This window comes from Heterodontus francisci, chromosome 4, assembly GCF_036365525.1.
Source record: "Heterodontus francisci isolate sHetFra1 chromosome 4, sHetFra1.hap1, whole genome shotgun sequence".
NCBI lineage: Eukaryota > Metazoa > Chordata > Chondrichthyes > Heterodontiformes > Heterodontidae > Heterodontus > Heterodontus francisci.
In genome coordinates, this window is record NC_090374.1 from 61,841,084 (window position 1) to 61,865,758 (window position 24,675).

Genomic DNA, 24,675 nt, shown 5'->3' on the forward strand with positions numbered 1-24,675 from the left:
ACGTCCTGGAGCCGGGAAAGGCCGCCCGGGGAAAGCTGGCGGCCTCTCAGCACCCCGGGGGTGGGCCCTGACAATCGGGCACAGTGTGCCCAATTGAGGGCCATTCCCGCTTCCCCAACCAGCCCCAGGACCCAAGATGCCCTTCTTCTCCCCAAACAACCACCCTTGCCTCGCTGGGGCCCGACCGATGACCCCCAGTGAGGCAACCCAAACTTATCTGGACTCCTGGCTCCATGCCCTTGGCTGAGCTGTAGTTTCAGCTGTGGCCACTGCTCCTGGTGGTATGCTGGGACTAAGAGCTGATAGCCGGCTGATTGGCCGGCAGCTCAATGAGGCAGGACTTCCTCCCTCAAGCGGGTGGATGTCCCGCCTCGGAACAATTAAAGCCTGGGGACCTGTAAAATGCGGGAAGGATCCCCAGGCTAGGCGGAAGCAGGTTCGTCACTGACTTTTATGTCGGCGGCCAGCTCCCGTCCACCCAATGTAAAATCCAGCTCATGGTGCCTTGTGTGTCCAGAAACCAAAATGCTTAACATTATGTTCCAATTTCACAATAGGTCAGCCAGTTATACTGCTGTTAAAAATTTAAATTCTCAGCATATGCATGCCAATCGGCACACAATTCATTATGACACAATATAATTAGCATTTATGCAGACAGTTAAAAGGTATCTCGCTGAATATATAAAATATTGACTGATAAAGATGAGTTAAAATCAATTTACTCATGCCTGCTAAATATTTCACAAAAGTCAGCAAAATGTGGCTCTTTGACTTTAAAATTAACCAGATTTGAATGGATTGTCAGGTGATAGTTAAACAATAATCAGGTCACAAATGAGGAATATCTATAATGATTTCAGAATAATGCAGAAAAATTCTATATGTTTACTTCAGGATCCTATCATTTCAGGGGAAGGGAATTCCATGTTTAATTTTATTTTCAAAAACTCTTGGCAGTACAATGGACTGCCTTCTAATATTGAATAGAACCAATCACCCTAATCACTAGAAAATGACCTAAATCGATTTTTGACTGCCAAGATGTGTTGTGTGCATATATCTGAGTGGACATTAATGGAGCTTTGCCATCCATCCTTGGCAGTATGAGCGGGCAATGTAGTTTTGCCTGCCTACTTGCTGCTAAAATGCTGCTGATACTGCCTTTATAGGTATGGTATAATGTCATAAATATGACCTGTCAGGTCATTTGCACCACAATAACTAGCTTGAACAATAAATCCTTTCATTCCCTTACCCCTGTTTGGAACATTTTTACAATCCCTTCTTTAGACTCTCCACTTTAAAAAATATAAATAAAAGAAATCTGTCTTTAAATTTAAATTGCCCTACTTGCTTACCCATCTGCTTTTCTTTGATCTACCTTTTATGTTTGATTTCTTGTTTGGTTTCTTTATTGGTTTATATATGATTATAATCCCTCACAGTAAAATAAATTGGGCTGTGAAGATACTGTATTGGTAGACTAGAATGAGCCACTGTCTTGTGGAGGAAGAGAATTGAAAAAAAAAATAAAAGAGAGGCCAAAACACCGACCAATTAAGGAAATAGGAATTCACTTGTGTTGACTAATTGGGCATGATCATTTGATGTAATGTATAGACTGTGAAATTTGTAGCAGTATGAATACAGTATAGCCTTTACTCCAGGGTAAACTCAGTAATGAGATCTCTCCTCCATGACTAAGAAACGAATATTGGCTCAGTGAGTGTCTGGGTTAATGTTAGAGGGCAGTACTCCCCGATGACTCTCCAGCCTGGAGTGCCTGTATGGCAACCTGCCATTGCCAGGGTGGAGTCCTCTCTTTGTATGCAGCCTTTGGGTTTGTTCTGAAAGTGAATCTACTAGAGTTACTCTTAAAACATATATAAAGGCACTTAAATGGCACATTCAGTGCACGTGACTACACAGGAGGAGCAGTTCACAGACTTGAAGAAAAATTCAAAACATTACCTTGTCCATTTTAATTTGTAACTGACTGTGCTTGGTCTTTCATTAGCAACCAACCATACAGTCTTGTGCTTAAAGGAATGGCATCCCCTATGTGGATGTTAAATCCACCCAGAAATAAGCTCCTGAACTGTGAAATGGAATAAATGACTAAGGCCAGACACTACAATGCGTTTAGTTCCTTTCTTCTGTGACATCATTGATAAATCTATTTTCAGACACCTATGACACTATGACAACCTAAGAGCTATGGGGAAACTATATATTTATGTCAGTCTTCAAAGGATTAAGCTCTGAGGACTATATCACTTTATTGGCTGCTCCTTGAAGAGGTTTTATTCACCAATCCTATCTTTGCCTATATAAAATTCATTTTTAAAAACAGTTGCCATAAGTAATGGGTTACTTTTAAATAATTGTCTGTTTCAGCTATCATAATGAGTTTCCTGCCTGACTTGATTGGACCAAAATGGTCTGTCAGTCCATCTTAAATTAAATGGTGGCCTAGGTGACCTTGAGGCACTGCTCCATTACCTTAAACAAGCTTGTGTGTGTGAGACAGGGCTGACCAAACTTTATTAATGTTCACAGAGCCTCAAATCACACTAACTTTCACTAACAATACAGCTGCATGCTTAGGACTCACTGCCAACAAACTGACATCTTGATTAAGCAAAGGCTTTCTCACAGCTGCATCTTAACTTTCTTCAAAGAAGGAGAACTTTTCCTCTTATTCTGACATATAAAGGAATGGATTCCTTTACATTTTTCTCTGATAATGAATGGAACCAAATGGGCAAAATTTAGCAAAGTTTGCATTGTTAAATATTCTGGTGTTCTTTCACTTTGCATTGAGGGAGGGTTTCAAATCCCAGTGAAAAGTCTTCAGCGATGTTATAAAGTCAGACATCTGGTCAATCTTTAAAGAGAAGGAAATTCTGCCTATTTAAGCAGGCAGCTCATTGTAATTTTAAAAATCCTATAAAATTAGCCTGGAAGAACTGGTCACTGTGCCCTAATAAATTAATAATTTTGCTATTTTTGATAAATGATAGAATTATGCCAATCAGTTTACTTTATGTTTAAAAATGAAGAGCTAACTAACGAGTGTTATGCCAAATTAGTCATATGAAACTGATTCATAAAGAATCATTCACTTTTGTTGAAATCTGCAGAAATTATTTCAGTGAGCAAGTGTTCAATCTATGGAACAGACTCCCTTGGGAGAAGGTGGAAGTAATTCGTGTTGATTCATTCAAACAAAAATGAGATAAAATTCTTTCAGAAAATGATATTTTGGAGTGCATTATATGTGTAATTTGAGATATGTCATGCAGTAAGTGTAACATGCTTGGTCGGAAAAAGGTGACTTTGGAGCTAAGGTTCCCAAAGCTCTCCACCACTGGGGATTTCCTCGTGTCATTTTTGGGTCTGTTGTAGGTTAATTGATAGACATTGATTGCTGTGGTGAATCAACAACTCCATTATTATTGTAGTATGCAACTACCACCATGGTAAAGGTGAAATAGAGGAGGCTGGTCTTTTTTGACTAGATTCCTATGTTCCTAAATCTCTGAATCCCTAGAATCATGGGCAATTGACCTGACTCCTAGGACTGGATTCTACGGTGGGCGGATGAGAGCTGGCCACCGACATAAAAGTCGGTGGCAAACCCGCTTCCGCCTAGCCTGGGGATCCATCCCGCATTTTATGGATCCCCAGGCTTTAATTGTTCCAAGGCGGGACACCCACCCGCTTGAGGGAGGACGTCCCGCTTCATTGAGCTGCCGGCCAATCAGTGGGCCAGCAGCTCTTAGTCCCAGCAGCGTCACCAGGAACAGTGGCCACTGCTGGGACTGCAGCCCAGCTAAGGACATGGAGCCAGGTGTCCAGGTAAGTTTGGGTTGCCTCACCGGGGGTAATCAGTCGGGCCCCGGTGAGGCAAGGGTGGTTGTTTGGGGGCAAGGGGGGGGTAGCGTCTTGGGTCCTGGGGGTATTGGGGACGCAGGGGTGGCATGATTGTCAGGGCCCATCCCCGGGGCACAGAAAGGCCGACAGCTTTTCCCGGATGGCCTTTCCCGGCTCCAGGACGCCCGCTTGCCATGCGTAAAATCCATGTGGAGGCGGACGAAGGAGCTTAAGTGGTTGTTATTTGGCAACTTAAGGGCCTTGATTGGTCTGGGACGGGCAGCCTGTTTTTGGCCCCCCCCCCCCCCTCCCCCCCCCGCATGAAGTGTGGCGGAAGCGAGAGTGGGTTGGGAAGGACGTCCGGAGCCTCCTGCTCCATTTTACGCCACCCACCCCCACCATCCGGCTCGTTGGGGTGGTGTAGAATTCCGGCCCTAATGGATGGAAGATCATTGATGAAGCAGCTGAAGATGCTTGGGCTAAGAACACTGCCTGAGTAATATCTGCAACAATCATAACCCCCTTCTTCTGTGTTATATATAACTTCAGTCACTGGTGGATATTCCCATTGACCCCCACAGATCTCAGTTTTGCTAGAGTTCATTGATCAAATTGTTGATACTGAAGTCAATTACTCTCAACTTTGCTTTTTCATTTAGCTCTTCTGCCCATTTATGGATCAAGGCTATGACAAAGAGAGCAGTGCCCATGAACTGACTCCTGCATTTACACTACTAAATTTGGCCCCATTATTGAATGGAGTTTAATTGGTATCCAGATCCACTAAAGACTTAAGCTTACATTCTTTTATAAAATTTTCTGTGTACACACATTATGCATGTTAGAAGTGAGCTCCCAATGCCGGGCCGAAAATCAACCAGTAATACGTAAATTAAACTGACCCCACAAAATGGTCAGGCAGCTTCTAAAAACACGCCACCCAACTAAACCCAACTGAAGGCCTGATTGGAAAATCTGCTCCTCAGCACTCAAGAGTCATATATGAATAATGATTACTTGGACGAAGCAGTGGTGGAACTGTGTCCCAGCAAGTATTCAGCAACTTCAGAAGAGGAGGGGAGGAAACTAATAAGAGAAAGTAAAATATGTTTGGCAAGCATCCACATATGTCTGACACAGCACTATCATGAGGCATGTGGGATATTTTACTATGTTTAAAGTGCTATATAAATGCAAGTTGTTGCTGTTGACTCTTAACTAAAGGACAAATGGGTGCTGGGTTCTGGCCAAATTCAGGCCAAAAAAAATTGTTCATACAAAGATATCATTAGCAGCCCACCAGCAAAAATTTTTATTTAAAAACCAGGGAAGTTCCAAGTATTAGAAAAATTGATTTGTGCTGTGAAAGCACTCAATTCAGTAGCCTTAAAAGGTATGGTAATAAGATTAGGAGAACATTTTGCAGTAATATATAAGTAACCTCAGTGCGCGTTCTGTGTAACAAAATTCAACACCCATTCTTTACAAATGGGTTTGCAGTTTTGATGTACATAGCACGAAAGGAAATCTCCCCACTCCCTTAATGTTTGGACTAATATCTTTCATTCTTTTTGTAAGGAATATGAGTTTAATCTGTAAGCTGCATTTGTTCTGGATGACATTACATCCACAAAACTCCCTTCCCACATTTTTGATTCCAGTCTAATCTTTTTTTTCATTTTAACAAAATAAGAAGTGTATCCTAAAAAGTTTCTAACATTTCTCACAGACGCCTTTCTACCTCTTCCCCAGTGCGTGGTTGGTAGCCTGTCTTCTTTAGACATGGCTTATAGTTTCTCAGAGTTGCCACAGAGTTTATTGTTACACTTTACTTCCTTCCTGTAAAATGATGAAGAGGTCTCTAAATGGGCTCAGGCAATAAATCTGAAACCTCTGTTGGGGAGGGAAGAGTGCTCTGCTCTTAGGAATTATTGTCTGCTTTGAGATAAAAGAACCAGGCAGTTTCAAACACATTGGGAAATTTTTCATTTAGGCAGCAGAAAATTGTTCTTAAAATGTTTTTCACTGAAAGTGATATGCATAAAATCAGAATCTTATAGAAATTAGGAATCCTTGACCTTTGGGGACAAACTGAAGGAACATCTTATCAATAGAAACAAGGCTTTAAATTAAATCTGTGTCACAATTTCTTACATTGTTAAAAAACTTCCCATTTTTAATAACCTTTTGGTGCACTTTACAGATTCACATTAAATCTGTTTGACAAGAACCACTTTGCTAGTAGCTGTTGAAATATTAGATGAATTAAAGATTTTATGCAGTTATGTGAGGCAGGGAGAAGACAGGGGGATGAACTGTACTACCCTGCCTCCCCGCTAATTATTAAAGACTTTATTGTTTATATTTCAATTTTGTTCAATGCTGCTTCCAGAAATGGATTTTTAAAAATTAAAACCCTCCTGCTTTGAGAGCTTGTTATTTTGTATGGGTTTGACTAGAAGTGCAGCTCTTGACATAGTCTGAATACAGGGTAAACTTTCAACTTGCCGCTCAAATAACAGAGGGGATGGTACAGTTCACCATCCCGCTCCCCCCCCCCCCACCCCCCGCCCGCCCCCGCATAACTGTATAAAATCTTCAATTCATCTGATAATTCAACAGCTTTTAACAAATTGGTTGTTATCAAATGAATTTAATGTGCCTCTGCTAAATTCACCAAAATATTATTAAAAGTGTTTTTTTTTAACAAAAGAAGAAATTGTGACACAGATTTAATTTTAAATCCTTGTTCCTGTCGATAAAATGTTCTGTCAGTTTTCCCTCAAAGACCAAATGGAATTTGCCACTGAGAGACCTTGGTGGGACTTTGGTGTACTTGTCCATAGATCATTGAAGGCAGCAGCACAGGTAGATAAGGTGGTTAGGAAGGCATATGGGATACTTGCCTTTATTAGCTGAGGCATAGAATATAAGAGCAGAGAGGTTCTGATGGAGCTGTATAAAACGTTAGTTAGGCCACAGCTGGAGTACTGTGTACAGTTCTGGTCACCACACTACAGGAAGGATGTGATTGCACTGGAGAGGGTGCAGAGGAGATTCACCAGGATGTTGCCTGGGCTGGAGCTTTTCACCTATGAAGAGAGACTGAAAAGGCTAGGGTTGTTTTCCTTGGAGTAGAGAAAGCTGACGGGGGACATGATTGAGGTATACAAAATTATGAGAGGCAATGGTAGGTTAGATAGGAAGAAACTTTTTCCCTTAACGGAGGGGTCAATAACCAGGGGGCATAGATTTAAGGGAACGGGCAGGAGGTTTAGAGGGGATTTGAGGAAATTTTTTCTCTCCCAGATAGTGGTTGGAATCTGGAACGCACTGCCTGAAGAAGTGGTTGAGGCAGGAACCCTCACAACATTTAAGAAGTATTTAGCTGAGCACTTGAAATGCCATAGCATTCAAGGCTACGGCCCAAGTGCTGGAAAATGGGATTAGAATAGTTAAGTGCTTGTTTGCCGGCACAGACACGATGGGCCGAAGGGCCTGTTTCTGTGCTGTTTAACTCTATGACTCTATGATTTTGAACACCAGTTTCACACCTGGGCTGCAAACTAAAAATTTGCCCCACTCTGTTCAATCTGTGCACAATGTTGGCAGGTAATTTCCAAAAAGTCACTGCTCTGACATATAATTATACCATTTCTATCGGGTAGAGAGTTTTATGGAGAATGTTGAATACTACCAACAGAGCAAGCCTACATTGCAATAAACCCATTAACATGTGATAAACTCATATTAAATCATCATGTTCCACAGAGGTAAGATTTTTAGATTCATTCAAAATAAAATCACAAACGAAAACCCTTACTGGAACAGTAAAACTGTACGAACTGACTTTAACCTGGTATCAATAAAATTTTCATTGGCATTGGTAGGACTGTAGCTAAGAAACCCACTGGGTGAAACTAAACATAATCCCAAAATGGACGTGGCTTTACGATGCATTTACTGCCTTCTCCCAAAGTCTTCATTCAGATGCCTGCACCATTTTCAGATTCAAGCCTGTAGTGTAGGTGCTGAGATATTTTCATGTACTGTAAATAAACTAGTTGTTGATTCAGAACTAGTGCCATCTCTGCATTGCTCTGAGATAAATGAGATATGTAAAATATCCAGCAAACTGGCATAAACATAACAGGGCCTCATTAGATAACAGCCAGCGAGCTGCCTGCTGCTCAATCAGCATCAGCTGGCATCCTGTCAACTTGGGGGACGAGTTAAAATTCAGTGGCACCACAGTGAGCTGAGCTGAAGGGAGAGGGGAGCCTACCCAGTGGCCATCAGTGGGCTGCAGTGCTTCTGTGGGGTCAGAAATAGCATTGCTGCTCCCACTGGTCCCAGGAGAATGACCCCAAAATATGGAATAAAAACAGAAAGTGCTGGAAATACTCACCAGGTCTGGCAGCATCTGCGGAGAGAGAAATATAAATACGGAGTGGCCTCCAGCAATGATCCCTTTAAGGACCACTGGTTCGGCTGCTCGCTACCTGGTTGCACCGAGTATGCGTGGCATCCATTTGTACTTAAAAATTGCAAATAAAAGCCTACATTTCAAAGCAGGACCCTGATTTGCATATGCAAGCAGACACCTCCTATTTAAAATGGAAATACTGACTATCCACTTAGAGGCCCTCAATAGGGGGCAGTTGTTCTGTGCCTTTCTTAACAGATGGGCACCTTGTAAACACGGTGACAATAATTGAATGTATTCTCCCCTCCCAGAGTTTTTGGTGAGTTTATAAAATGTTAACTACTGAAGGAAAAGTAATGAACGGGCAACAATCTAGCCCCATAGAGTTCTCAACAGTCAGAAGCTTTATTTTTCTAATCACAAGGGCCTCATGTATGTGATTGGCTTTTAACTGCGCTCTGATGTGACCGAGAAAACCATTCCGTTATATCAAACCGGGCAACTAGAGATGGGCAATAAATGCTGGCCTTGCTGGTGATGCACAAAACTGGAAAATGATTTTTTTTTAAATCACCAGGAGTATAAATTGCTTTAACAAGTTAGTTGTTAATTAGTTATTGATTTATTGTCACAGAGACAGTTTTCTATTTTTTGGTGTTTGGAGGTTGAAGTTCAGCATTAAATTATACCATCTCACAAAAGAAATAAACTGAGCTGTACTCTGCTTTGATATATTGCATCTATTCTTTATTGAAGTATAGCTGGAGGCACAGATATTACAGGTGTTAACAAACTCAGTCACTTTTAGATGTTGCCAATATTCTCTCATGTCTTCTTCCTCTTCTGTATGTACTGATTCCTTCTGCTGCTTGGGTGCCAGGTGTCCTTCAGTACCTTTTCAATGTAAGTTCTTACGCAGGAGCCTGGACAGATGAGTTTCAGTTGCAGATGTGATCATAGGAGGCATCATCCCTGAGCCTGGTCCTTTCTTCATCAGAGGTCCATCTGTACAATTACTTTCCTGCAGTAGTTACTGGATAGGGTTCAGAAGCAGGAACTGTGCAGATATTGCCCACCATGTCATGGGGCAATCAGACCACCCATAATACCTTGAATGCCACCCAAGCTGAGGTCAGGTAAATCAGTACTGCACGGGTTGGATCTGCTAACAGGGTCATTCAGTGAACCTTCAAGCTCAATTCATTTTTTTGTCTGATAAATAATTTTTAAAAATTAACTTGCAGATAGATATTTGAAAGTGACAATGTAGGTCTTTTCCCTGTAAAGTCCTCCTCTTTTTTCATATCACAGGTAAAATTACATCTGCATTTGGGCTGCACTGAGTGGGCCTATGATCCTCCTTGGTGGCCCAGTTTAGTTGTATCCCCACAAATGTGTGGCTGACGTTGATGCCAATTTTTGAATACTCATGCTGCTTGAAGCCCTTTCAAGCACAAGTAGTGCACTCTGACTAACACATACCTCATAATTAAGATTTAGCTCATTGCATTTTAAATCAGCCATCTCAGTTTTGGCCTAAAACTGATTCTCCTTGAAATTATGTGATGTGAATATTAACACATAAATAAACATGATAGCAGCCTATTTAAATTGGCAGGGTAAAAAATTGAATATGTAAGTTAAGTATTAAGTTGAAACAACATCATTTCAATTGGCCAACGTGTTATACTAGTTATTTTACTTGTTTTTCTTACAATCAACATTTTAACTTCTTTGGCTAAAGTTGATAGTGATGAAATAACAAAGTAACTATTTGTTGTGCTATGCAAGAATTTATTGATGTAGATCAGAAATGGGCCATACTGGCTTCAAATCATTGTTCCAGTGGTCTTCTCCTTTGAATGCTGCAAGGCTTTCTAGACTCATGAGATTCATCCTGACAGCCAGAAAATTGAGCTTCTTTCCACATGTTTTAACTGTGCTCTATGGGACAATAGGATATTTGGGAAAAAATCAAGTTAATTTATTTCACCATTTAAATCCCCTCTGGGTACTTTGTGTCTTTCTTCTGAAATGTTATGCTGCATGCAGTGCAAATGTGCATTTGCTGCACTCAGGTTATAGGAAGTTTGGAAATGCAATGCCTTGCTAATTGATGCTTCTGTTGATTTGATTGTCAGATACGGAGGTCTGTGATTTTGGCTGGCACAAATTCCAAGGACACTGCTACAAATACTTTGGTCACCGCCGGGCTTGGGAAGATGCAGAGAAGGAATGTCGTCTGCAGGGTGCTCACTTGTCCAGCATCCTCACACATGAGGAGCAACTTTTTGTGAACCGTATGTACCATGCCAATTCTGAAATGTTCCTTTCCAAGAAAGATATGCACAGAAGAACTGAGTGTATTTTAACCCAGTAACAGAGTTAGCATGAGCCTGATTGCAAAGAGTCCCCAAAGTGTGAATACGTAACTGTGGGTTTATGTATCCATGTACCGAGTTATTAGTGTAGGCAAAGGAACCAATTAAATATGGTTGTTATACTTCAGTTAAATTCAGCTGTTTATAATAAAAGAAAGCAAGACTAAAAAAGGAAAATTCTTAAATGCTGAAAATCAGAATTAAAAAAGGAAAGTGCTGAAAATGCAAACACATAGACCAACATCAGAAAGAAAAAGGAAGGTTAATGTTTCAAGCCAATTATGATGACCAGTCATATCCAAAATTTTGAATTTACTTCTCTTTCAAATCAACCGATTGAGCATTTGCAGTGTTTTCTCTCTTTACCTAAAAGCGATTGGCTTTTTCTTACAGGTAAAATAATTCTGTGTTGGTAGTGAGAGCAACAATAAGCAACTTTTAATGTTATGGATCTAATGTGACTTCCATGCAAAGGGGAATTAGATTCAAGGCCACGGCTAAGAGCCTTGATAAAGCTCACAGAAGGAAGTACAAATAAAAGGTGCAAGGAAATATAACATGCAAAATTGTCTTACAGACACAGCAGTTCGGCTTTGCGATGATTACGTTTTAGTCCTGTTTTCTTCTTTCAGAGGTTGCTTGCCAGCACACCTCCCCTCTCATCTGCATGATGCTGTGTTCTGGGTCACTGCCTTCCTCGTGACTGCTGTCAATGCAGCTCCATTGTCAGCCAACAGGAGGTGTGACTGAAGTAGGGCCAGCTGGAGCATGTCAGTGATCTTTACCCTCTCAGAAGGGGCATCACACTCGATACATGCTCTGTCTGACAGCCCAATGGAGGTATGACAAAACTCAAACCGATTGAGGTGAGCAAATCTGAAGGGTCAGCAGCTCTGAGACTCAAATCACCCGGGGATCATGGATCAGAATACATTTTATTTGAAGTGATTAACCAGTCCATGCTTTTGAGAGTCTATATTTTTATTTCATTCTAAATATTAAAGGGGATTGTAATTCTATTGAAAACCCTTAAGTGCATTGGTTAAGCATAGGTAAAATTCTCAACGACTGTAATTTTACTTGCCAGTACATGTACCTTTTGTGGATGTAATATGTAAATAGATCTAATATGTACCTGTGAGGAAGGTACACATGTATTTAATTAATTTCAATTTTGAATCTGATTCCAAGCACGTATTTATTTTAATGTGGTCCATGCCTGCGGTTGACAAAAGTTGGAATTATATTGAGTGTGAATAAGAGTAAACTAGATGCCTCAAAAAATGTTTTTAAAAAACAAATAACCCTGATAAAAAAATACCTAAATAACAGAGTTAACAAGCCCTGATAACAATATCTGAATAATAGAATTAACGCAGCCCTGATAACAGTACCCGAATAACAGAGTTAACACGGCTCTGATAAAGTACCCGAATAACAGAGTTAACACGGCTCTGATAACAGTACCTGAATAACAGAGTTAACACGGCTCTGATAACTGTACCCGAATAACAGAGTTAACACGGCTCTGATAGCAGTACCCGAATAACAGAGTTAACACGGCTCTGATAGCAGTACCCGAATAACAGAGTTAACACGGCTCTGATAGCAGTACCCGAATAACAGAGTTAACACGGCTCTGATAGCAGTACCCGAATAACAGAGTTAACATGGCTCTGATAGCAGTACCCGAATAACAGAGTTAACACGGCTCTGATAACAGTACCCGAATAACAGATTTAACACGGCTCTGATAATAGTACCCGAATAACAGAGTTAACACGGCTCTGAGAACAGTACCCGAATAACAGAGTTAACACGGCTCTGATAACAGTACCCGAATAACAGAGTTAACACGGCTCTGATAGCAGTACCCGAATAACAGAGTTAACACGGCTCTGATAGCAGTACCCGAATAACAGAGTTAACACAGCTCTGATAACAGTACCCGAATAACAGAGTTAACACGGCTCTGATAATAGTACCCGAATAACAGTGTTAGCATGGCTCTGATAACCAGTAACTAAATAACATTAGTATGGCTCTGACAACAGTACCTGAATAATAGTGTTAGCATGGCTCTGATATTCAGTACCTAAATAATAGAGTTAGCACGGCCCTGGTTACAATACCCCAATAATAGTTAGCGTGGCCTGATAACAATATCCAAATAAAAGAGTTAGCATGGCCCTGGTAACCAGAAATGAAGAATAGCCAAACTAGCTCAATTTTGATAATTAGCAAGGTGTTTTACCTTCAGGAGAGGAGGAGGGGAGGAAAAGTGGTATGAAAATAAACTATGAAGAATTTCACTTGTATGAAGATGGAAATCCCAGAAAGATTGGATGAAAGACATCCAGTAGTTTAGATTTTTGTTTGAGATCTACAGAACAGGAAATGCATTTCATACAAATAAACTTCCTGATGTTGCTAGATTAATCATTGCCATACATGGAATTGCTATTAAATACATTCCTCCTTGTTTTGTCTGCCCCATAGGTATTGGCCAGGACTACCAATGGATTGGCCTAAATGACAAAATGTTTGAACATGATTTCCGTTGGACTGATGGAAGCCCTCTGGTTAGTCTTTGAAAGATCTGTTCACTTTTATATCGTTCAGATGAGAAACCCCTAAGGGATCCATGAACAAGCAGTGTGGTCTAACCACAGGGTTCTAGACAGGGTTAAATACATGATTGTTATGAAAACTGCACTGCCAGTTTTACACCACTGTACCAGATGGGTTAGTGTCTTCAATAAAAAAGCACATAAAAATAATTTCTTACAAGTATGAGTATGCGAATATCACACAGTGTAATTGCTAGACTAGTAACTAAGGAAGAGAGTTCAAGTAAACTCCAACCTCTGGTTTGGATTGTACTTTGTCTGATCAGAAATTTGGGTCATTGAAATACAGAGAAGGAATTTTAAGATTAAGCTTAAGAAATGGGCTTCTCCAGCACATCAAGAACTGGTTCATGTCCCATGGAGGTAGTTCTGACTTGTGGATAAGAATATTCATTATTTCAATTTGTGAACTGCCGCTGTGTGGAACTGAAACTACTATTGAGTGGTTTGGCTACAGAAGCAAAAATAAGACCCCATACATCTGCCTACTAGATGGTAATGGTTTTGGCAAACATACTTGTTCTAATGTTAATAATAACATCTACTGTTCCCATTACAGACACACAATACACTGCCTTACCAGAAATTAAAAAGATACACATCCACCAAGACCTCTACTTTCTCACTAAAGTGTGAAGGCTATGTACCCAGCATGAGGCTGTCTCTATCTTCGCCTCCCCAGACTGTTGAGGATTAAAGAAACAAGAAAAAGCTATAAGGGGAGAGAGGAATTCTCACAGCACTGGTAACATGTGTACAATGACACTGTACCTCTGAAAATAAATTGGCCCAAATCATTTTCTTAATTAATTTAGGAGAGCTCAGTTTGAACTATTTTTTTGTGCTCATCCCGAATTGCAAAGATGCATCATTGGGATCAGTACAGCAACATTGTGAATCATAGTGATCTTCATGACTGTTCATCCCAGAATTCAATTGTGAACCACTAATACCAAAATAGATATAAATTAAGAGTTGTAGTTTAACTGAGTAATGAAGAGCCAAAAGAAACTCCACTGCGACACTTTACATTTTACTAAAAGATAAGGTTTCCTGTTACATGGTGAAACATCAAACGATTCCCATTATTAAAAACTTGGCAGACATATGTTCAGAACATAATTCTTTTCCTTAAAGATTCTTTGCACTACCATATAAAAGACAGACTTTACACATTATGCTGTTTGAATTATTAGCATTGTTTGACTATATAAGGTATTTTAGTGTAAAAATCCTACTTTCATTTCAAGCCTGTTCTTGAATACAACCCAAGAAAGATTCAGTGCTTTGTGCCAAATACTATTGGTGATCTGGCAGAGGTTTAGGCTTTCTGCACTGAGCCATTCCTGGAGCATGTTGCTGAGGTATACAATGTGCTCCAGAAGCAGTTGCTGATATAATTGAGCTTTTATGTAGAGGTGAGCCACCCCTGTATGTGGTAAAATAGTTTAAATCACCAATATTGCAAGTGTAAATTGAGACACTAAACTCCCCAGGCATTGCATAGAACTGGCTTATGTGACAGGGTTACCTAACTTAGACTAAATCTAGTGGGAAAAGTTCTCAGTTGGTTTGTTCAGGGAAGAAAAATCTCCTTGATGGCATGTTTGCTTTTGATGCAGTGTAATTGGTCTAGTGTGGTTGGCCAGTTTGGCATTGTGTAATGATGACTGCATGGAAAATTAGTAGTTAGACCCTCTGATCTGTGTTACATTACTAAGTGATGTGGCGAAATACAAGAGTGTTTTACACTGGCTGAAAACTGTTAAAAATATTTTTATAGAAACTCTCTCTTAAAATAACCTTTTTATTATTTGATGGCATAATCACCTTATTACATAAATTGTAGCTTGGATTCTTACAGGACAGAACATTGAATCTGTGCCGCTCTCTGAAAGAACTGCTTAGTCTCATTCCATGCTCCTCCCTGCACCCGGTAGATTTTCCCCGGCGCAATTCAATGGCAATTAACTGCCCGGCATCGGGGCACCCATCCTTTTACGGATGGGGATCCTGCCTCCCAGAGCTGCCAGCCAGCCAGAGGGCTGGCAGCTCAGTCGTATTGGCAGCGCCACTGAGTGCAGTGACCACTGCTGGTACTGCATCAGATTCAGGACTAGGTCCATCACTGGATCCCTGGATCCAAGGTAAGTGAGGCGGGTCACCGGGGCCAGTCTGGCAGGAGGGAGAGTGGTCTTTGAGGGCGGGGGGTTAGTGGAGGGGCAGGCTTTGCTGCCGGGAGACCCTCTATTGGCCACAGATTGCCCATGGAGGAGGCCCACTCCAAGCCCCCAGGGAATCACCTTGTTTAACTGGACGACCTCCCAGTATGGAGGAAGCACCCCCACCACTGGTGTAATTGCAGCAGCAGCAAAAGAGGCCCTTGTGTGGCTAGTGATTGGCCACTTAAGGGTCTCAATTGGCCACTGGGCATGATGGCTGTCTTTGGCCTTGCCCACACTCGAATTAATTGCAGCAGGTTAGGAAAGCGATGGGCCCTCCATGCCCCTGCCATCTAGCCTGTCTCCAGGGGGCCCATTAAATTCCACCCATTGTCTCCAGTCCCTGCCACAAACTCCATACCCTAGCCACTGACTCCATCACTCTTCCTGGCAACTGTCTGAGGCTGAACCAGACTGTTCACAACCTTAGTGTCATATCTGACCCTGGGAATATCTTGCTACTACACATCTGCGCCATCGCTAAGACCACCAATTTGTACCTCCATAACATCGCCTGACTCTACACGTGCCTTAACTCATCTGCTACTGAAACCCTCATTCGTGTTTTTGTAACATCTAGACTTGAATATTCCAATGCAATCCTGGCTGTCCTCCCATCTTCCGCCCTTATAAACCTCAGGTCAACCAAAACACTTCTGCCCGTATCCCAACTCACATCAAGTTCTGTTCACCCGTCGCCTCTATGCTCGCTGACCTACATTGGCTCCTGGTTAAGTAACGCCTCAATTTTAAAATTCTCATCCTTATTTTCAAATCTCTCCATGGCCTCACCCCTCCCTATCTCTGTAACCTCCTTTAGCCCTCCAATATCGACCAGTTCTGGCCATTTGCACATCCCCAATTTTAATTGCCCCACCCTTGGCAGCCATGCTTCCAGCTGCTGAGGCCCTAAGCACTGGAATTCTTTTTCTAAACCTCTCCTTCCCTCTACCTCCTTTTTCTCCTTTAAGATGCTCCTTAAAACCTACCTCTTTGACCAAACTTTTGGTCATCTGCCCTTATTTCTCTTTATTTCCTCACAACATTTAAGAAGTATTTAGATGAGTGCTTGAAACGCCATTGCATACAAGGCTACGGGCCAAGTGCGGGAAAATGGGATTAGAATAGATAGGTGCTTGATGGCCGGCATGGACACAATGGTCCGAAGGGCCTGTTTCTGTGCTGTATAACTTTATGACTCTATGTCTCACAGTGTAATGCCAAATTTTGTTTGATAACACTCCTGTGAAGCACTTTGGGACATTCTACTATGTTAAAGGTGCTATATAAATGTAAGTTGTTGGAATGGACCAGCTATTTAGCCATTGCAGAGGTGCCCATCTTGCCTTTACCAAACACCAATTATTTTTGTGGAGGTGAGTTTTTGTGTCTAGTGAGCCAGCACTCTGGGTGATTTACCCCTGCTTAGGCTGCCACTGTAGTAGCACTACTGCTGCCAAGCTAAGAACAGCTTAGTTCAGTGCCACATCATGTAATGCTTTTAATAGCTGAGGCAGAGGAGGAATAATATAACCTTGTGATGAACAGTGGTCAGTAAATAAATAATTCTGAAGGCGAGCATTATCGAGGCTTTTGGACAGCAGTAGTGGAGTTAGTTCTGCTTTTTCTCATGGCCATATCCATGATACTATAATTGTACAAACACACATTCAGCAATCAGTTTGCCAAGTATATCATGATCTTATCAAAGAACATTATTTTTTTTAACTAGTGTCTCAGACAATTGAATGTGCGAGCAAAAATGCATTAGATGTGACAGGATGTTGCATTAATTATGTGTTCCTCAGCAAATCTGAAGTAAATTTCCAAGTCCCGCAAATGACCAAACTAAGGTGAATGGCCCTTTTGCGATCAATACCTTTGCTAAATTTCAACTTTTCCCAGTGGCCAGAATAGCAGATTTAAAAAAAAATTTCTAATCTTCCTCCCTTTTTCTGCCTTCCGAGGGCCTGACTGTAGGTGGCTATCTGTTTCAGGGGTACCCCCAGCTGCCTGGCATTTGGCTTAAGCAGCCATTCTGCCTGTGCCTAAACAGTGAGGGTCAGTAAACTATTCAACCAATGAGACCATCATAGCTGAGCTCACCTCACAATGCTCCAATCACTAATAGCATTCAGAAACAGGAACCCTTCTGAACCCAGCAGCCCAACTGCTGCCTGGTAGAGAACAAGTAACTCGCCACAGAACAGGGATTGCATCATGGGTACTTATAATCCATACGGCATCGTGCTGCATAGTTTTTAATTCCCATCTGTTCTAGGAATTGAACCTGTTTAGGTAAAAGGATTCCTCAGACAGAAAAGAATAGCCCCTTGAAATGCTGCCTCTTCAACAAATTACGTGTTAATTTCAACAGCTAAGAGCCTAGATTGTGTTAAAGGTATATTTGTCAGTAAATAAATCATTGCAATAAAATCCTGATTAGAAAGAAGTTACTTTTACAAGAAAGCAGTAACCTTGAGCAGTTTTCACCAGGTAGTTGAGATACAGCAGCTATCAGCATACATGAATCCACAGCATCCATTTTTCGTGGGGTAATATCTCATGGTAAGTTAGTGGTTAATAGTAAATTGGAAATTACCTAAATGGTGTATATTTTCTGGCTGTAGGTTCCAGCAATCACAAGGTGCTGGTAAGTGGCTCCACATGGTGGAGACTGTCAGTAATGCATCGCTGAAAAAGCTCAGATGTAGCTTGCATACAATAAGAAAACCCACTAAGTCACTGCGACAACTTCATTCACAGGTCAGAAATGTAACCAAGTAAAAGAATAAATAGAACAAAGAAAAATAGGAGCACTTCCACATAGCAAAATTGAGTCACACTTCAAATAACATTCAGTTTTCCGTACAGTATTATTTGTTCGTTACGTTATAAATGCTCGATAAAGTCAGAGAATGTGTATCATATTCTTTAAATTGTACTTTTTACATGCAAATCAACCCTTCATCACAAAGCACCATGTTCAGTTATAATTGTAGGGTAGACCTGTCATAAAAGCAAAAAATCTGGGGAGGCAGCATCTCTTTGCTTCCACATTCCACAGTGGTTTTCAGTAAATCCAAACTCCCTATGTTCAGTGGAGGAGATAATTGTTTAGTGACCTAAAGAAAAATGGAAAGAAACTGAATCTTAACTGGAAGGAAGTTAGTGAAAAATTTCCAGGCTGGTTGGTAATTAAACATTAAAGCTTGTTCTGGGTAACAACAGAAGATGACAGAAAAGAGTTTAATTTAAATTGCTATGAGCCAACGTGACCGGGAGAACTCAGGGAGTCCAAAAGCTAGGAAGGCATATGGCTTCCTCTGCCTGAGGCATAATGATTCTAACTATAGGAAATTAATTAGGAAATTCATGGAAATAAATATTGATCAATTTTTTAGGTGGTACTTTTGTTTATTTTATCCCTTCCCTCTTTTTGATGGGTGAATGGGGGAGGAAGGCTTCAGATTTCTCGATGGTTACTTGCAGTGCCATCTTGTGACCCAGCAGGAACTGTATTTGCAGCAAAGGTGGCCAATGGCATCAGGTTTCACCTCCACTTATGGATCATCTATGTGACCAGGGTATTGTCTCACAGCCCAGCTGAGAACTCATGCATTACTCTCAATGGGGACAGGCAAACTCTAGTGATTGACAGCTCTGCCACTTGAACCTGTCAACATCTAGCAGGAAAGCATGCAATCTGCATCAACATGGCTCCCAAGTGAATATTACTCACTGTGAAGGACAGGAGTGCACCATTAAATTGTGAAAGGATCCTGATGCCTAACAAAAAAATGATTGCTCCTAATTAATGTTCATTCCCAAGTAAGAACAAGTGTTAGCGGTAGAGATATTTAGTGGCATGATTCTCATTATAACAGCGGGAGCCAGCTCTATCACACCACTGCTGTTATGGCCTCCTATCAACTACACCACGCTGTGGTTCATAGCAATTTAAATGAATCTCTTTTCTGTCATCTTCTGTTATTATCCAGAACAAGCTTTAATGTTTAATTACCAACTGCACTGGAAATTTTTCACTAACTTCCTCCCAGTTAAGATTCAGTTTCTTGACATTTTTCTTTCAATCACTGAACAATTAGAAGGAAAGTAGGAGCAAAAGTAACTTTATAAAAGAAATTCATTGGGGAATCCATAATTGTCATCTGATTCGTTTACCCTTTCTCCAAACCATGCTGCTAAAAAGTGAACATTTATAATCATTTTATTTTATATAAATAGATAATATATACATAATTAAATAATGCACAATGAACATTCGCTGCTCTGTTCTGAGAATTATTCAAATTTTATGAAGTTATGCAAATTTGTGGATGACAGCCGAGACCAGAGGCAGATAGATAGATCTCGATTCTTAATTAGTGACTGAGCAATTGATAATTCCTTAATGAAACCAGCATCTGTTGTCAATAGGAGCCCACTTCATGTATTTCTCTGAAGCTAATACATTTAAGCTTGAGAGACACCAGATAGAATCAAATCTTCACTTTGTGTATCCTTAAGTATAAATCAGTTAACTCACAGTCTGTTCAGTGCTTACATGATATTCAGTTATGCTCAGTCTGTTAGCATGGTTTGCACCAGGAGCAGAAACAGGATGGAAACCTCTTATCCTGGAAATTGGATCATGCTCGAATTGAGGCTCAATCACCGTGCAGCACACTTAGATCCACGGCAGCTAGCTAAATTGTGGTTGTGATATATTGCTACTTTTGCCATGATACCAGAGCCAAGATTTTATGCTGGTGCCGGGGTCTCAACATCCAGAACCTCGCATTGCCTCTTCAGTGGAAGACTCACTGAATCGACTGCCAATTAGGCACTTAAGTGGACAGCGGCAGGCCTTCCTCGTGATCAAGGGCCCCGTTCTTGGAGAGCTGCTGGCTAATCAGAGGCTGGCAGTTCTTCCACTCAGCAGTACCACCGCAGAGGCGGGGGCTGCTGCCAGTGGAGCACCTACCCAAGGCCCAGGAGTGTCGCTGGACCTAGGCCACAGGTAGTTAAAGGCAGGAGGGGTGTCGCGGGGTGGGGGTTGCTGGGAGGGGGATATAGAGGTGTTGTTAACAAGGGCAGGGGGGTGGCTCTCAGTGGGCCCTCATCCCCAATGTTGGGTCCCTCATTCAGGCACTGTGCCTTTTAAGATGGAGCTGGAGAACAGTCTGCATGGTTTTTTGTGCGATGCTTCTCGTGCGATGATGGGGCTGTCTGCCGCAGGGCTAATTGCGGTAGCAGGATGTGGCCCTTTATTGGGCATTAATTGTCCAGTTAAGGGCCTCAATTGGTGGCCGATCCGGAAGGCCGCTCACAGATCTTCTCTCCCTGGATTTAATTTTGGTAGAGGCAAGAAGATGGTGGGGTCCCTGTCCGCTATCATCCCATCTGATTTTCTGCTCTCCCTGTCTCCAAATCCGCCGCAGGGGAGAGCATTAAATTCCCTCCAAGGAGTTTCAGGTGCACACTAGCACAAAAACAGCAGTATAACAACGTGACTCAATTTGTGATGTGATTGCCAAGCACTTCTGTGAGAACCCCCCAACTTAGGCTTGACACTGAACGAAGTATTCTGGTGTGAATTTAAACCATCTAGGGATTGTTTACATTTAGTACCAAATCTTTTTAAATTATAAGACAAGCTTTCTCTCAAAACAAGCCTTGGCTGACTTGTTATTTTCCTGTACCTTCTGGTAATCTCAAGGCTAAAAGCTGTCATCAGTCTAAGCTTCTCTGGATGTTTTGTTATGGTAAAGGTATGACATAAATGCAAGTTTTTTTATTTGTTCACCGAATGTGAGTGTCACTGGCAAGGCCAGCATTGGCCTTAACGAATAAGGCTCATCCCTAATTACCCTTGAGAAGGTGGTGGTGAGCCACTGCCTTGAGCTGTTGCAGTCCATGTGGTGTAGGTACACCCACAGTGCTGTTTGGGAGGGAGTTCCAGGATTTTGACCCAGCAACAATGTAAGAATGGCGATATATTTCCAAGTCAGGATGGTGAGTGACTTGGAGGAGAGGATCTTGCAGGTGGTGGTGTTTCCATGTGCTTGCTGCTCTTGTCCTTCTAGGTGGTAGAGTTGCAAATTTGGAAGATGCTGTTGAAGGAGCCTTGGTGAGTTGCTGCAGTGAATCTTGTAGATGGTACGCACTGCAGCCATGGTGCATAGAAACATAGATATAGAAAATAGGAGCAGGAGTAGAACATTCAGCCCTTCATGCCTGCTCCGCCATTCATTATGATCATGGCTGATCATCCAATTCAGTAACCTGTTCCCGCTTTCCCCCCACATCCTTTGATCCCTTTCCCCCCAAGAGCTGTATCTAATTCATTCTTGAAAACATCAATGTTTTGGCCTCAACTGCTTTTTGTGGTAGCGAATTCCACAGGTTCACCACTCTCTGGGTGAAGAAATTTCTCCTCATCTCAGTCCTGAAAGGTTTACCCTGTATCCTTAGACTATTACCCCTGGTACAGTACTCCCCCACCATCGGGAACATCCTTCCTGCATCTACCCTGTCGAGTCCTGTTAGAATTTTATAGGTTTCTGTGAGATTCCCCCTCACTCTTCTAAACTCCAGCGAATATAATTCTAACCGACTCAATCTCTTCTCATATGTCAGTCCTGCCATCCCAGGAATCAGTCTGGTAAACCTTCACTGCACTCCCTCGATAGCAAGAACATCCTTCCTCAGATAAGGAGACCAAAATTGCACACAATATTCCAGGTATGGCCCCACCAATGCCCTGTATAATTGCAGCAAGACATCCCTGCTTCGGTACTCAAATCCTCCCGCTATGAAGGCCAACATACCATTTGCCCTTTTTACTGCCTGTTGCACCTGCATGCTTACCGTCAGCGACTGGTGTACGAGAACACCCAGGTCTCGCTGCATATTCCCCTCTCTCAGTTTATAGCCGTTCAGATAATAATCTGCCTTCCTGTTTTTGCTACCAAAGTGGATAACCTCACATTTATCCACATTATACTGCATCTGCCATGCATTTGCCAACTCACTCAACTTGTCCAAATCACTCTGAAGTGTCTCTGCATCCTCCTCACAACTCACCCTCCCACCCAGTTTTGTGTCATCTGCAAATTTGGAGATATTACATTTAATTCCTTCATCTAAATCATTAATATATATTGTGAATAGCTGGGGTCGTAGCACCAATCCCTGCGGTACCCCACTAGTCACTGCCTGCCATTCGGAAAAAGACCCATGTATTCCTACTCTTCGTTTCCTGTCTGCCAACCAATTTTCTATCCATCGCAATACACTACCCCCAATCCCATGTGCTTTAATTTTACATGCTAACCTCTTATGTGGGACTTTGTCGAAAGCCTTCTGAAAGTCCAAATAAACCAGACCGACTGGCTCCCCCTCATCAACTCTACTAGTTACATCCTCGAAGAATTCTAGTAGATTTGGCAAGCATGATTTCCCTTTCGTAAATCCATGCTGACTACCACTGTTCTCCAAGTGCTCTGCTATAAAATCTTTGATAATGGACTCTAGAATTTTCCCCACTACCCACATCAGGCTGACTGGTCTGTAAGTCCCTGTTTTCTCTTTACCTCCCTTTTTAAATAGTGTGGCTACATTAACTACCCTCCAATCTGTTGGAACTGTTCCAGAGTCGAGAGAATCTTGAAAGAGGATCAGCAATACATCCACTATTTCTAGGGCCACTTCCTTAAGTAATCTGGGATGTAGATTATCAGACCCTGGGCATTTATCGGCCTTCAATCTCATCAATTTCCCCAACACCATTTCTCTACTAATACTGATTTCCTTTAGTTCCTCCCTCTCACGAAACCCTGTATTCCCCAACATTTCTGGTATGTTATTTGTGTCCTCCTTTGTGAAGACAGAACCAAAGTATACATTTAGTTGGTCAGCCATTTCTTTGTTCCCCATAATAATTCCCCCTGTTTCTGACTGTAAGGGACCTACATTTGTCTTCACCAATCTTTTTCTCTTCACATACCTATAGAAACTTTTACAGTCTCTTTTTGTGTTGCCCGCAAGCTTACTCTCGTACTGTATTTTCCCCTTCTTAATCAATCCCCTGGTCCTCCTTTGCTGAATTCTAAACTGCTCCCAATCCTCAGATCTGTTTTTTCTGGCGAATTTGTGAATTTGTATGCCTCTTCCTTGGATCTAATGCTATCTCTAATTTCCCTTGTAAACCATGGTTGGCTACCTTTCCCGTTTTACTTTTGCACCAGACAGGAATAAACAATTGTTGGAGTTCATCCATGCACTCTTTGAATGTTTGCCTTTGCCTATCCACTGTCATCCCTTTAAGTAACGTTTCCCAATCCATCATAGCCAACTCGAGCCTCATACCTTCGTAGTTTCCTTTATTAAGATTCAGGACCCTAGTCTCAGAATCAACTACGTCATTCTCCACCTTGATGAAGAATTCTATCATGTTATGGTTGCTCATCCCCAAGGGGTGTCGTACCACTACATTATCAATTATTCCTCTCTCATTGCACAATACTCAGTATAGGATGGCCTGTTCTCTAGTTGGTTCCTCAACGTATTGGTCCAGAAAACCATCCCGTATACATTCCATGAATTCCTCTTCTATGGTATTGTGACTAATTTGATTTGCACAATATATATGTACATTAAAGTCACCCATAATTACAGATGTTCCTTTATCGCAAGCGCCTCTAATTTCCTCTTTAATGCCGTTCCCAACATTACCACTACAGTTTGGAGGTCTATATACAACCCCCACTAATGTTTTTTGCCGCTTAGTGTTTCTCAGTTCTACCCATACAGATTCCACATCATCAGAGCTAATATCCTTCCTCACTATTGCTTTAATTTCCTCTTTAACCAGCAATGCAACTCCATCGCCATCTTGATGAAGAATTCTATCATATTCTGGTTGCTCATTCCCAAGGGGTCTCGCACAACTAGATTGTCAATTATTCCTCTTTCATTACACAATAGCCAGTCTAGGATGGCCTGTCCTCTAGTTGGTTCCTCAACGTATTTGTGCAGCGGTTGAGGGAGTGGATGGGATGCCGATCAAGCAGGCTGCTTTATCCTGTATGGTGTTGAGCCTCTTGAGTTCCTCACTCCTGACTTGTATCTTG

At 41.6% G+C, this 24,675-nt stretch overlaps 1 protein-coding gene across 2 annotated transcripts in view; it reads left to right on the plus strand.

Annotated features, from left to right (window-relative positions):
* LOC137369063 (brevican core protein-like) overlaps positions 1–24,675 on the plus strand; it is a 212,996-nt gene that overhangs the window by 166,926 nt on the left and 21,395 nt on the right. For both annotated transcript variants that reach the window (XM_068029643.1, XM_068029642.1), the window contains 2 exons: positions 10,447–10,605; positions 13,186–13,268. In XM_068029643.1, the coding sequence (XP_067885744.1) occupies positions 10,447–10,605; positions 13,186–13,268 (242 nt within the window). The remainder of the gene's footprint in view (positions 1–10,446; positions 10,606–13,185; positions 13,269–24,675) is intronic.